This window comes from Erythranthe guttata, chromosome 2, assembly GCF_056151865.1.
Source record: "Erythranthe guttata isolate IM_541 chromosome 2, IM_541, whole genome shotgun sequence".
NCBI classification, from domain to species: Eukaryota; Viridiplantae; Streptophyta; class Magnoliopsida; order Lamiales; family Phrymaceae; genus Erythranthe; species Erythranthe guttata.
In genome coordinates, this window is record NC_142534.1 from 3,884,869 (window position 1) to 3,899,475 (window position 14,607).

Genomic DNA, 14,607 nt, shown 5'->3' on the forward strand with positions numbered 1-14,607 from the left:
ATCAACGCAGTCTCTACTTCTTACATTCCTCGAGTGTTTAGGTATGCGAGAGAAGTGTCGATTCTCAATTCTCCTCCATTTTTAAGCACATTAAGAATCCCATATTCCTTTGCCAAAGGATGGTAGAAAAATTCGCATAAGTGACCTTCTCTAAAAGGACCGTATATTTTTTGTTGTATTCCGTTTGACGAAGGGTTGACGACAATGTCTAGGGATGAAGGACTAGTCGAGTGGAACAAAGCTAACCCATTGCAACAACCGACGACATAAGCATCTTGTATTGACTTGAGGCCCTTTATCCTACACTCCTTTTCAGATTGCCCATTGATGATTGAAATCCTTAGATGTTCGGGACTACAACAATTACCGGAACAACAGAAACAGCGAAGAGTTACTGGTCTGCCCGATGACGACGACGATGCGAAAATCAACCTCGACCACTTGTTATCATCAGCAGCATTAATATTATGGTCACCCATTATTTTCTTAAAGAGGTGAAGGAGCCACTTATAACATCCAAGGACCATATTTCCTGCGGAAGATTTAAAACATAGATCAAGTGTGTGTGTGTGTATATATATATATATATATATATATATATATATATATATATATATATATATATATATATATATATATATATATATATATATATATATATATATGTGTGTGAGTTGCTCTCTTTTGTGGTGGTTATACCTATTTACGAGGAAATAGTTATTATACAACGTTTAACCATTATTTACGCGCCCAAAAATAGAAATTTTTAATTTTAATGGATGTTGATAATTCACCTCTTCGGATATTTAAATATACAAGTTGATTATTTTTTTTATTATTTACTAGTAATTTTAAAAATATTTTCAATTTCAAACTTTAAATTATTTGTGATTATAAAACAAAAATTCAATGACAAAAAAATAAAGGTAAAAAGATATTAAAAATAAAAATACAAAATAATGGAAGAAAAAGTAAGACATGTCATTTGAACGTGGTGTGTTAGTTAGAGCAACTTCAATGCTAAATATCACAACTGAATTATTAAATATTTATTTGATATTTAAGATAATATTTTAAATTTGATTAAAATTCATCTACTCCAACCATAATTATCAAATTAATTAATAACTGGAAGTTTATGTGTGATTTTATTTATGATTGTCACATGTCAACTTATGATTGCATGTTTAGATAGTTATGTTTTTTATAATTCAATTTCCGGCAAATATTTTTACATGCCAAAAGGTGAGTTATCAAAGTAGAACCCTCATTCAATCACCCCATTATGAATTAAAAATTTGTATTTTTAGGTGTATAAATCGTGATTAAATGTAATACCATGTTTGATAATGCATTGGAGTTGCTCTTAAATAAACCTTTTTTTTTTAACTCTATGTTAAATACCTAAAGTGAAATTACTTTTGAGTATAGCTGTTTTTATTAATTTTTTAGCCAAATAATTCAAAAATTGTCCAAATAAAAAATAGGGAAAATTACAGCTACACCCCTAAAGTATGCTAAAATAACTTTAAGGTGTCTATGGTATTGGTAATTACAGCCACACCCCTGAAACAATTACTGGATTCAAGATTTCATATCTTAGGGACCAATATGCACTATATTTGTACCCGTTAATGTTACCACATGCATGAATTTATAAATATTATATATAAAATAATAAGGATTTAAATAAATATTGGGTGAATGTTTTTACCTCCTAGCTCTATGTTGTCTCCAACACTGCCTGAAACTAATAGTCAGTTAGAACTCTAACAAAATAACTTATTCAATGGATTATTTCGTTATGGTTTCTAATTACAATGTTTCATGAGTGATTGTAATTACTGATACCACATGGACCATAAAATTATTTTAACATACTTAAGGGTTGTAGGTGTAATTTATACTAAAAATAATTCATACTAAATTTCGCCGAATTCAAAATGTGTAATTCCAATTTTCTCCTTTAATTCCACTTTGAACACCCGCGGCCCCTAAAAGGGCATTTTCGTCCACAAAAGCTCTAAAGGGTGTGGAAATAGCATTATAAAGCGGCTCCACAGAAAAACAAAAAAAGAATATATACGAAAATCAGAAATTCTTTAGATTGTTTCAAATTCAAAAAGAAAAAATCGAGAATAATTAAATACGCGAAACAGGTATGTATAGATAGATACACATATAGATACACGAACACACACTCAGTACTGAATACTGATATCCCCACTCTCTTATATCATCTCTGTTAATGCGAACGTGTTTGTTTTGGTTTTCGCTGATTGTTTTGCAGAGAACCAATTCTTCTCTCCTTTGCCTCTGATTTTTGTTTTGCGTTTTATGTGCAATTGATTTCCTTTTACTCGAAAATTTCGTTTGTGAAACGGGCCGCGGTGCAGTAGCTGTTGGTTTTGTGATGATGGATATTATTTTTAGGGTTTCTGATTGGTGCGATTTGGGGGTTTTCTTGTGTGAAATATGGGATTTTTCGAATTTTTGGATTCGAAATTGTTTTGAAGCTTTACTTGTTGTTGGGTTGTGTTTTAAATTTTGTCTGGGATGCGAAATGAATTTGGGGATTTTCTTTTACGTGATTTTGGGATTGAATTCGGAAGCAAAGCTGAACTTTTTAGTGCTTTGATTATTAGAATATCATGTTTAAGAAACTGTTAATTGCTATTACTCTACTGCTCATTTGCTACATTGCTGCAGAATGCATATTTGCTAGTGAAGGGAGGAAACTTCGTTAATGTGGAAAATCTCATTTAAAAATCACGGCTTTTGATTATCAATATGTTTGTTGGGGGATTCAGATGTGTCTTTTCGAGTCTAAAATAAATGGTGATCGTGAGTTAAAAGAAGTTCCTATTTCAACTGCAATATCGGACTTTCAAATTTCACAATTTTCGCACTCCCCTAGATGGTAAATCTAGATTATGTTCATCTCTGTGCAGAAGTTCGAAAAATATCCGAGACACCCTTAGTTCTATGAATTATTTGTTAATGAAAAATATAATGTGTTTAGGAAGCCGTTTACATTTGAAATTCAACACAGCCTTTCATGCAAATGCAGCTAGTAGTGCAGTTTGTTTAATGATTAAAGCTAATGATATGACTTTCTGCATATAGCGTGTTTGACATAGTGGCAGCGTTTGCGTATAAATTTTTTAATGCCCTTCCTTCTTATATTCTGCCTTTGATCTGATGTCGCATAGGCTGGAAATATATTCCCGAGACGAAATTAAATTAGTATTACCACTTGTGCTTTGGTCTGCATTGGAGAGCTTATTGAGGAAGGGTAAGTGGTAAACAAGATTAAATGAAGCGAAGACGTGGAAACAAGAAGGGAAAAGCAAAGAAGCCAAAGTTGGCTCCCACAAACGAAGTACCATCAAATGTTATTAGCGTAAATACAGAGGATAACTCTGGTTTGGACGAGTTTGACAATGAAGAGATGGACTCGGGAATGAATGCCGAGACTGAGAAAACACCATCACCTCCAAAACCTAATCAACCAGAAATACCTGCTAATCCTGATCCTGTTTCACGACCGATTACTAATGCATTCGGGAAAGCAGTATATACACGTGTAAAAGTGAAGATCAAGACTTCTAAAAATTTGGAACCTCAACGCACTTCCTCAGAAGCCCCTAGTCAAAGCGATACTGATAAGGTGGGTTCCGAAAAACAGGGAGGTCCTAGTGAGAAAATGGAGGACAGTGGCAACTCTCTGTCCGAGGCTGATGGAGGTGTATCCGGGAATACATCGCAAAAGTCTTTGGGTATAAAGATTAAAACATCTAGGGGATTAGGTTCTTCGAGTATGAGCCCGTGTAGTAATACTGAACTGGTCAAGGGAGATAGGATCGAGAAGAAAGACATTCAACCGCTTCCTCAGGAGTCAAGGTACAATGAGCAAGAGCTGAAAACTGCATTGGAGGTAACGTTGCTATAACTTGCTTTGTAATCAATATTATCGAGAATTGATAACCATCCTTTGCTTACCTGTTTTTATTTTTGTTTCTCCAAGGTGATAAGAAAGGTTATGAAAATGGATGCAGCTGAACCCTTCAATGCCCCTGTAAATCCTGTTGCTCTTGGAATTCCGGTAAGCACAGTTTTTTGATACAGTCATGTTACTGCGATATGGAAACTTGCCTCATAGGTTTTGTACTTTAGGGTTCTTAAGTGGAGGGGGAGGAGGTTTTAATTGTTGTGGAACTAGTTTACGTAATGGTGAAAGATGCAGTACTGTCATTGAGTTGTTACTTATCTGAATATCAAGTTCTTATCACATTGTTCACTCCCGCCAAACGATAGGACTCGTCTATGTAATGGTGAAAAATGCAGTACTATCATTGGTTTGTTACTTATCTCAATATCAAGTTCTTTCACATTGTTCACTCCCGCCAAAAAAAAATAATGTGAAGATTATTTCCCCTTACTTATGACGATTGCCGGTTGGTATTATTGCTCCATTAGCATCGCACTCTGTACTTAAATTTTTCCTGTACTCTCACTTTTGATTTGCTCACGCTTATTATTGTTGTATGCTGGTTGCCATTGTGAGATTGGCTACAGTATAGTTCACTACTGTGGTGCTCTTGATTTGAAAGAGATTTCATTTATTGATCAGAAGCCTTGATTGTATTATATTTTTTAATCGAATACTTCTGTTTTGATGTTATCTGGAATTGTAACAGGACTATTTTGATGTCATCGATACGCCTATGGATTTTGGTACTATCTGCAGTAACCTTGAAAAGGGTGTAAAGTACAAGAATGCAGAGGATGTTTTCAAAGATGTGCAATATATATGGGAGAACTGTTACAAGTACAATAACAAAGGGGATTATATTGTGGAGCTGATGAAACGGGTCAAGAAAAACTTGATCAAGTATTGGACAGCTGTTGGTTTATTTGGCGATCAGCCTCAGGAGAGTAATGGTAATGTTTCTGTTTATGCTCTTCAATTCATCTTTGTTTAGATTTGGTAATCTTGATTTAAATTTTTACTCTCAGCATGAAATTTTAGGAGAATGTTCTCTTGGATCTTAAGAAGGAATCTAGAATATGCCTGCTCATATTGAATGATTGTAAACTATAAGCCATCTGAAGTTTTTGGAACTAAAGAACTAAAACTCGTAACATTGAGAACTAAATTTTGCTAATCTTGTTTTCCTTTTATGATGTTCCGAATAAGACTTGTTTCCAGTTTCCACAAATGCAAAGTGTTTTGTTTCTCGAAGTTATAATCTTAATCAAAATAATGATTATTGTTTCCAGTACTTCTTACTCACTACTTTGATGGACGAATATCGTTGAACACATAGAACTTAAACCTTTTCAATTCATTTGAATATTTTTTTACGGGTGACATTAGCTTTATAATTTTGGGATGGAGGGACTCCTTATGAAAAAAAAAATCTTTGAATAGGATCCCTTGTTTATTTTACTGACAAGTCACCCTTTTTTATCAGGTATTTCTTGCTCTACAGGTCTTGAAAGCAATCCAGTAAAGGATCTTACTCCTCCAAGTGATGGGAATACACCAGTGAGTGATGCTGCTTTGACCCTTTCGAACAAAAAGTTCCACGGGTATGATACTGCAAGTTTGGTACATCATTCAGTTATCCCTTTTTATTTCTGCACTAAAAATATTTTCCCAAGTCATAATAACTCAGAATTTGTGGATGAAAAGTGAAAGGAGTGGAAATCTTGAACCCTTGACAAAAGAATATTTTAGTAAATAGATTTATTTTTGTATTCGTCAATTATTCACTCTGTTTTAAATTGCAGTACATATTGTTTGCTGCATTGCTTTTGGATAGCTACTTGTAATTATTTAATATTATCATTTGGTTGCAAACATGGTAGTTATCAGCTGTGATATTCATAACTCAAAGAACTGTAAGATCTCCAAGTTATGGAAGAAGATGGTTGGTTTGATTTTTCTGTTCTAATCTTGTCGTGCGTGTAACGGTCCCCCCACTCATGATTCTAACATGTTTCCTTCTCCTGCTTCTTAGTCTAGTTGTTTCTACTGTAATATGAAAGACTTGAACAAATGTAATAATGGAGCGAGCCTTTCACTTCCTTGATCGAAGATTTGATATTCCTTCTCTTACTTATTTTGCTCTGGAAACAGATTTAGTTCAAGCCGAAGCTATGAACATTTCATTATGCTTTTCTTTCTTTGTTTTTTCGTCCTTTTTGCTATCTGTATTTGCTTATTCAGAAGAGCATGCGTTTATACCTTATATTTGTTGGTTCTCGTATGACCTTCTTACCTTATTATCTTTGCAGGCTAAAGAAGCACAAGGAAGGCTGCCAGTGTGCTATATGTGTAATGATGCGACGCAGGCAAGAGCGAGAAGAGATTGCTCGTTTGATGGGAGGACCAGTTGAAGGGAGTGATGACTCTCTTGGTGAAGATATTAAACCAGATGTATATCTCTCTCATTCTCTTTTTTTTTTTTTTTTTTGAGAATCACTAGTTTACGAACACGGGGTCTAGCATACTTTTTTTCTTTTGTTAAGCCAACAATTTATTTTCAATATTCCTATAGGGGATGTCTCGTGGAGAAAGCCCTTTTGGAGACTACGCTTCGTCGAATATAGAGAACTCCCCAGACAGAGGAGATGCGGAAATGGATAGGAAAGGCCACGAGGCGAAATTAGGACATGTCAGAAGCTTCTACACACAGCAGAACGAGGGTGACATCACCACCCCTGTTGCAGGAAAACGAGAGGGTTCTCAAGATTTGCAGTTGATTCATAATAGATCTGGAGATGACGCCGTTGTGCATTTTCAGACACCACAAATGATTGGGCCAGGTGGCAGCACCGTATCGAACGAGGCTCGGAAAGAAACTCCGAACCACAACGGTGAAGAAAACACCACCCCATGTGACCAACACAAGCCCAAGGTACTATTAAACTTTCTTTCTTTTTTCAATAAATGTAAAATTGGTTTCTAATCGTGTTTAACATGGTTTGTTTAATGAATGCAGGAGTTTTTGAATAAGAAGCAGAGAGCAAAAATGATGGAGAATCTTCATTATCTGGAAAATCCGATGCTGTTAGAGTTATATGGGACCCTCTTTGCAGACAATTCCAAGTCTTTGTGGAACGGGCCTCATTCATTGGTTGGTCAAAGTCAATGCTCTAATCGCAGGAGTTCGTTTCATTCAGCTATTACTTCGTTTATGAAGTGATATATTTGTATTGAGAGCAGTTGTAGGTTAAAGAGACATAGAAATAACGATTCGGCTATTTGTTAGCACTAACTTCAAAAATGATGTTCTGTTGTAATGATGGAATTGTGAGTGTGGGCTTACATCTCATAAGATCTGCATTCATAAAACTTGCAAGAACCGGCCCGATTCCATTGTAGGACACATTTTTTTTATTTTTTTTTTAATATTCAATTAGTTAAACGTTTATCGGAGTTTTTCTCATGACTTATCAGACCATTTGACTGTTTGAAACTCCAGCTTTAGCAATATAAAAGACGAGGAAAAGTGAAAAATTAAGATATTTGAGTGTAAACTACGTGCTTTCTGAAGTAAAAAGAAACGTTTTTGTAAACATATCAAATGTACTTCTGCATATCGTAGTTGTAAACGTTGTGTATCGTTGTCGTAAACCCTTTTTCTTTTTCCAATTTAGGGACTCATTTGATACCAATCCTAATTTCTTCACGATTAGAAAATTAGGATTGCTATTTACTACTACAATTTAGGGGTGTAAATAATTTGAGCCGACTCCACAAACTATCGAAATTAGCTCTTTTGGGAAAGAAAAAATAGGGAGTGAAACTAGTTTCACTCTTTCCAATGAAAATTCAAAAAAAAAATCTAAAAACAGAATTTTCAAAAAGAATTGAAATGAAACACATAATAACATTGATGTTCTAAGTATATTTTTGAAAATTAATATGGAATCGAAAATTGGAATCTAACATGTATTCCAATTCCATTAAGAAAAAAATCAGAACTCAGATTTTTCGGGATTCAAAAAAATTGTTCAAATTTCGACCCCTAGTATCGGACATGAACAACACCTTATGTTCCATGAATGAACACACAATAAATCCCCCTACAGTCTATTAAATATCTTAATTTAACGAGAACAAAATGACCACCAAAGTTCTACGCCTCGGCTATTTCTTGAACCAATAAATAGTTCGCTCATTTAATTGCTAGAAATTCGCTCCAAATTCCTCACCAGAAACCATTTAATTGCAAAAAATCGAGACGGAAAAATTCACCATAGAGAGTAAGTTAGATCATATATCTGAAGGAAGATCATATTTCACTTGTCCAAGGTAGAGACCTCCTGCAGGTGCCATAGGACTTGCAGTTCTTATATCCTTTGCTTTAAGTATTCGCTCAACTGAAATCGAACATAATAAACGAGTATTATTAATTCAGGTTCAGTATAAATTTAGTATTCACACACACATACACACACTGCAAGGTGTTTCATGGTATACCATCAGAAACTGTAAGATCGCCAGTGCCCACCGATTTGAGAACCCCGACTAGCAATCTAACCTGCCCAAAAAATTGCAAAATCATCGAATATGTGAGACGCATTTAAAATCAACTCAGATATGTAAAAAAATATAATCTCAGATTGACATTTAAAACATTGTGATTTTTTAAGTGTTTAGCCAGTTTTTATTCAATTCAAAGGAATACAAAGTGGTGATGCCTGCATATGACTCTCTAATTCATCCAAGGTTGTCCTATTTCGTGTAAATAGTATGTTAGAGAATCCAAACAAGTCAGTGGACGGAAGATATCAAAATCAAATTAAAATAAGAAATTAAATTAGTCCGTAAATTAATACAAAAAAATGGGACATCCTTGGATGTATAAAAATTCCAAAAAACTCTGCAGACGAGAGATAGGAAAAAACTATCAACATCTATTCAAATAAGAAATCAAACAAGGTACGATTATTCAGATATTTAAATGCACACATGAAGTGAATGGGCAAGAACGCACATGGGACAACAATTTAAGAAACGTATGAATTACCTGATGGTAAAGGAAAGAGCGTCCTCGTGCAGTAACCACAATGCAACGGTGCCTTTTCCTTATGCCAAATCCTTGAATAGCCTCTCCAACTGAATTTCCATTAACAGAATCAGTTTCTGACTTGTTCGAGATTGAGACCAAGCCTTCTGTCGTATAATTGCTTTGTTTTCTCTCTGCTGGTGAAGGGAAATACGTGCCTGAAGCAACTTCAGTAACACTTAACTCATCCAGAGTTTTGATGGGTGACTTAGCCTATCAACCAATAAAAAAGGTACCGGTAGTTTTAAAAGTCGATAGAAATATACACAAACCAGGTAATATGTGAGAATCCACAAAATTGAATTACAGCAGATATACAGTGCAGAAGCACATTCAAGAAGATAAATATGTCAAAGTATTTCCGTAAAGTTAGTCATCCAGAAAACATAACAAACCTGGCATGCAGAAGCTCTGAAAGAACTAAAATCATGACGCCCGATAAGTACTTGGCATGCTTTCTGGGTAATAATAATAACATTAATTAACCCATTTCAGTCGTTGGAAATATAAAATAAAAGAATTTGTAATTCGAACAAAAAATTTGTGATATTAGCTAGTCAACCTGCATAGACAAAATATCAAGTTCTTCAGGTACATGCCAAGCCCGGTTTTTCTCAAAGGTCGACAAAGGCTCCATTCCGGATAACAATCTGTAGAAGTACCTAAAGCAAAATTGCCAAGACAATACTTCTAAATTTTAGGCTCGGGTGAACAAAGTTGACAGTAATTTGGCACTGAACTTAATTATCAGAAGACGAATGAAAGTTGATGGTCTAACAGATAGTGGTGGATTTCATTCAAACAAGCCAGACACTTTGACATGACTTCGAAAGATTCTTCCCCTTTCATTAGATTAAATGTTTATATTTGCTTTAGAACATTACGTACATACGATGCAAGCTAAGTGAACTAAGAATGGCAGCTTTGATATAATCCCATCAAGTTATTTACCAATTTTGGCAATGATGATCTTATACAAGTAAAATCCTATCGATTAGCACAATAAATCAGATAAATAAAAAAGAGAGATTTTGGAATTGAACATGAACATCCAAATTCTCAAGAGTGCAGTACCTACGTGCGTTCCTGAGCTTTATATCGAGAATGAAAATCAGCAGGAACACACTTCACATCGATCACCATCATATCACCTTCATTCTTCTGCAGCGAAATCAAACTGAACATGTTTCACCAATTTCTCAAAATCAGAAAATTAGATTGCGACGTATTTCAAGGTTAAAGACCAACTTAGCCAAGAAAAGTGACTAACAGTTTTAAAGAAGCTAACCCACATTACTCTATTTTTTTAAGAAAAGGATGTGAAATCTTGGCAGACCCGTGCATTACATGACATGATGACAACCATTAAAAGATGGCAATAATCTTTTCCGATCAAGTCAGTTTTTATTGTATGACAAAAACGAACATCCTTGTCACAGAACATTTCCTTGATCACATGAAATACATACTACAAATACATTTGCTCACATGAAAACCCTTTGATCAGGTAATAAGAGTTTATGGGTATAATACCTTAAAGGAAAGAAGCAAGTAAGAAACTCAGGAAATGTGGAAATAAAATCTCAACGAGCGGTCAATCCCAAAATTATTTGAAATCGCCGAACTATATGCATCATTTGCTCAAATTGATATTTAAAAAAAAAAAAGAAATTACAAGAATAAACGGCATTTCTACGAATACATGCACTGGCTCACTCAAACAACACGAATATGTTTGACACATGCGTCAAATTAGGGGGACATCATGAAACCAGAATGTAAGCAAAGCTAAACAAGGGATAGAGAGATTTGAAAACATAATTTCCAGGAATTGAACAGAAATCAACTTTACATGTTCGTTACTAGAAGTTCCAAGAGTATATAACAAATACAATATATTCTTATTAGTTCTTCTTAGGTGCTGCAAGAATGTCATTCTTGAGTAACTTCAAAATAGAAATCTTATTCCTAAACTATATTGACCATCATTTTGCACCATGTTTTTCGTTTATTAGAAAATAAAATCAACCAAAAATACACCAGTTACTGAAAGCGTACCTGTAAAAAATGATTGACAGCACTTTTGACAACAGAAGGTTCGTGAGGTGGTAACTGCATGCCAGAATAGAGCATAGTAACTTAATATACACAATTACATATGAAATTCCCCACAAATCAATTGGTAATCAGAGCAGACAAAAATGACATGCTCTTTCTAGAGCTCCAAAGGTATCGGACATTGAGCTCGAGCTTTTTTAAACATTTTTAACCTTTAAATCACTGTCAGCGTTAAAAAATGAGTTATCGAGCTTATAAATTTAGGCTCAGACTTGAGCTCGATTAAAAAATACTGAGCATGGGCTAATAAGCTCATTTACAATATATCCTATTCCAGCTCAAGCTCGAATAAAAATGCTGAGCTCGATTCGACTCATTTACAATAGATCCTAAATCGAGTTCTAGCTCAAAATCACGTGTACTTTCCTAGTATTTTTTTCTCAAAATTTTCTAGAATTAGTATAAATGGAAGTAAAGGGTTAAAATAAACTATCCTCACCCAACTTCATAGAATTTAGCTGTAACATTTACGCATGAAGTTACATGATTTAAGAACAAAAGAAAAGCCATATCGACAAAATTAACTCACCACTTCACCCGGTTTTCTTTTGCTTGTCCTCTCAATATCGACATGGCATACATTTGACAGTGCATGAACACCAGCATCCTAAACATTACCCGAAAATGCAGTAACAATTACAAAAGCTGCATAACTGATTCAAATCGAAAACCGAACAAAAAAAAAATGAATCGAAGAACTCACAGTCCGGCTCGAGCAAAAAATCGAAACAGGCTGTCCGATAAATTTCTGAAAAGCATCCTACAAAAAAAAAAGGGGGCAATTAGAATAAACACGAAACTGAATTTTAAAATTTTCAATAAAATTTATGGAATCAAATAAACCTTAAGAACTAACAAAAGAAAAGGTAAACTGAAATCACCTCGAGAACACCAACAACGGTTCTACCAGTTGGCTGCTGTTGTGCGCCGGAAAATCGAGTGCCTAAATACTCAATCGCCACTAGGTATCTTTGAATTCTCGGATTCGGTACCATATTTTTTTCAGCGAACTCTCCGGCTTCCTCCTCCTCCTCCTCTTCCTCGCCGTCGCCGGAGAAATCTACGCCGTCGAATTTGGCCAGCTTAGAGGGGCGTTGAGGAGATTCAGGTCGTTGCAAATGCGGGATAATCTGCGGTTGCTCGTCTGTCATTTACACACTCCCTCTAGGGTTTCTCTTTCAGTTTTTTGACCGCCGGAGAAGAGGGCTTTGTTTTATCAAAAAAAACAAGGTTTTATATATATAAAGGGTAAATGGCATTTTGCCCCCTAAACTATAGCTCAATTCGCACTCTACCCCTGAACAAATTTGTATTACAAGATTATCCCTCAAAAGTCAAAATTGTGTAAAAATAATCGAATTGGAGGAAAATCGTGAACAAAAAAATTGTTCAGGGGTAGAGTACGAATCGGGCTATAATTTAGGGGGCAAAGGGTCATTTATCCTATATATAAATAGGGTTTTACCTCGTAAATTTATTTTGGCTAGTTCCGTATACCTTTCGTTTCCCAGTATTACTAGAATTTTGGCCCGTGCGATGCACGAGATTGAATTAAAATTAATATAAAGTAAAGTTCAATTTAAACGACAAAATTAAAGTTTCAATTAATTTTGATGTTTTGCTATATGTATTGATGATAATCTCCCATCCGTAACTTGTGTTATTTATTAGAGATAATTAGTGAAAACCCCCCAGCACATTAAGATATATTAGGATGGATCTACACCCTTTTTCAATATTAGTGAGACCCCCCTTAGTTATTTAATTAAATTAATATTAATATAATTATTAAATATTATACCTATATCACCCCTAATTATCAGATCTTATAATCACAAACCATAGCCATATATTTTATATTCAAAACCGCCGTTCTATCATCCCGATTCACGTTTTCTCTTCTTTATCGATCTGAAATCGACTTCTTTCTCAATCTGGGAATCCCGGTAATGGCGGTGGAGGCGGCGGCTACGGAGGACGAAGGTGGCGCCACGTCTCAACAACGACGAAGGAGTCGTTCTCAAATCTCCGGCACCGTGAAGAAAATTAAAGAACAATAGCCGCTATCGAGTCGATTCTCGCTTAGTTCGCTTCGTTCTCAGCCGCTATGGAGTCGATTCTCGCTTAGTTCGCTTTGTTCGTTATATTCGGTGGCCACCAAAGGCGTTGGAATCGAATATGGGAGACCCTTCGTTTTTTTTTTTGGTAATGGTTAACCCCTCTCTACCTCCACCCTCGTCTGCATCGTCAGATCTGGTAACATCGCTCTGCTCCACCGCAACCATAATTTAAAAAAAAAAATCGGAGATGTTTTTATTGATGGGTATCTTTTGGAGCAATATAGTTGTTTTCGTTATTCTACTATTTTTAGTATAGTTGTTTTCGTTATTCTACTATTTTGTATAGTTGTTGATGGGTATCTTTTGCAGCAATATAGTTTTTTAATTAGTTGTTTTCGTTATTCTAATTAGTTAATCTTATAATGAAAATAATATAATATATAATTAATTTAATAAATTGTGAAACTGATGTATCATTGTTTTAATACCAATAACCGGAAATTCTCCTGATCGATGAGATGTTTGCTGTAGAAAGCAAGGATGGTGGTATATTGGTGTTCTTTTATTTGCTTTGTTTGTTTTGATATGCTAATTATTGTTTAATTATGGAGTAGTTTCTATTGTCCATGCTTTAAAAATCATGGTGGTTTGAAATTAGAAAATCAAGATTTGACGAGAATGCTCGAAGCAAACTATTTGATATGTCCGGATGTGTTGCGATGTTCATGTTGTTTCAATTTCGGAGAAATAGTTGTTTGTATCATTTTTGTAGTTGTATTTTTTTTTTATAGTTGTTTTGTTAATTTTTGTAGTTGTATTTTCTGCTTTTTTATAGTTGTTTTGTTAATTTTGTAGTTGTTTATGTTACTTTTATAGTTGAATACTTGTTACAATTGTATTTTTTTTTATTACTTTTTGTAATTGATTTGTTATATTTGTCGGTGTTTTAAATTTGTAGGTGGTGAACTTTTGTCAACAATTGCTCGCATTCTTTTGGATTGTTGTTGGAGGTGGACCTGGAGAAGAAATACGTAAAAACCCCCTAATTCATTTACTTACGCGTAATAGCGTGTCGTTTTTGTTGGAATTTTGGTGTGTTTTTTTGCTTTTGCTTTTGCTTTTGTGGATTTCAATAATTTGTAGTTGAGTCAATATAGTTGTTTTCGTATAGTAATATAGTTGTTTTTGCACAACAATATTATTGTTTTCATTACTTTTTAGTTTGTTTGAATAAATAGTTCATTTAACAAATAGTTGTTTTGGAAATGTTTTAATTAAATAATTAGTTAATCTTATAATGGAAATAATATAATATATAATTAATTTAATAAATTGTGAAACTGATG

General features: G+C 34.4%; 2 protein-coding genes across 8 annotated transcripts in view; one reads left to right on the top strand and one right to left on the bottom strand.

Moving 5' to 3' along the window:
• Window positions 1-2,034: 2,034 nt before the first annotated feature.
• On the top strand, window positions 2,035-7,442 carry LOC105970087 (DNA-binding bromodomain-containing protein). Of its 4 annotated transcripts, none has more exons than XM_012994874.2 (8): window positions 2,035-2,159; window positions 3,213-3,937; window positions 4,028-4,105; window positions 4,701-4,944; window positions 5,478-5,595; window positions 6,304-6,445; window positions 6,567-6,926; window positions 7,011-7,442. In XM_012994874.2, exons 2-8 carry the CDS (start codon window positions 3,317-3,319, stop codon window positions 7,212-7,214), a joined length of 1,767 nt encoding a protein of 588 aa, XP_012850328.1. In that variant the 5' UTR covers window positions 2,035-2,159; window positions 3,213-3,316; the 3' UTR covers window positions 7,215-7,442. The 4 variants fall into 4 exon arrangements, with proteins under 4 accessions (XP_012850328.1, XP_012850329.1, XP_012850327.1 ...); XM_012994875.2 differs by lacking the exon at window positions 2,035-2,159 and adding an exon at window positions 2,166-2,445; XM_012994873.2 differs by lacking the exon at window positions 2,035-2,159 and adding an exon at window positions 2,172-2,920.
• A 426-nt stretch (window positions 7,443-7,868) lies between these two features.
• The window catches only part of LOC105970202 (uncharacterized), a 47,134-nt gene continuing 40,395 nt past the window's right edge, over window positions 7,869-14,607 (bottom strand). The window contains exons 1-10 of one of the 4 annotated variants that reach the window (XM_012995008.2): window positions 12,083-12,419; window positions 11,905-11,961; window positions 11,731-11,808; window positions 11,142-11,195; window positions 10,162-10,244; window positions 9,646-9,745; window positions 9,479-9,541; window positions 9,045-9,296; window positions 8,495-8,555; window positions 7,869-8,394 (exon numbers count right to left, since the gene is read on the bottom strand). In XM_012995008.2, the coding sequence (XP_012850462.2) occupies window positions 8,288-8,394; window positions 8,495-8,555; window positions 9,045-9,296; window positions 9,479-9,541; window positions 9,646-9,745; window positions 10,162-10,244; window positions 11,142-11,195; window positions 11,731-11,808; window positions 11,905-11,961; window positions 12,083-12,352 (1,125 nt within the window). In that variant the 5' untranslated portion in view covers window positions 12,353-12,419 and the 3' untranslated portion in view covers window positions 7,869-8,287. Of the gene's footprint in view, window positions 8,395-8,494; window positions 8,556-9,044; window positions 9,297-9,478; window positions 9,542-9,645; window positions 9,746-10,161; window positions 10,245-11,141; window positions 11,196-11,730; window positions 11,809-11,904; window positions 11,962-12,082; window positions 12,420-14,607 lie in introns of those variants that run through there. The other 3 variants (XM_088825373.1, XM_088825376.1, XM_088825368.1) reach the window with 3 other exon arrangements.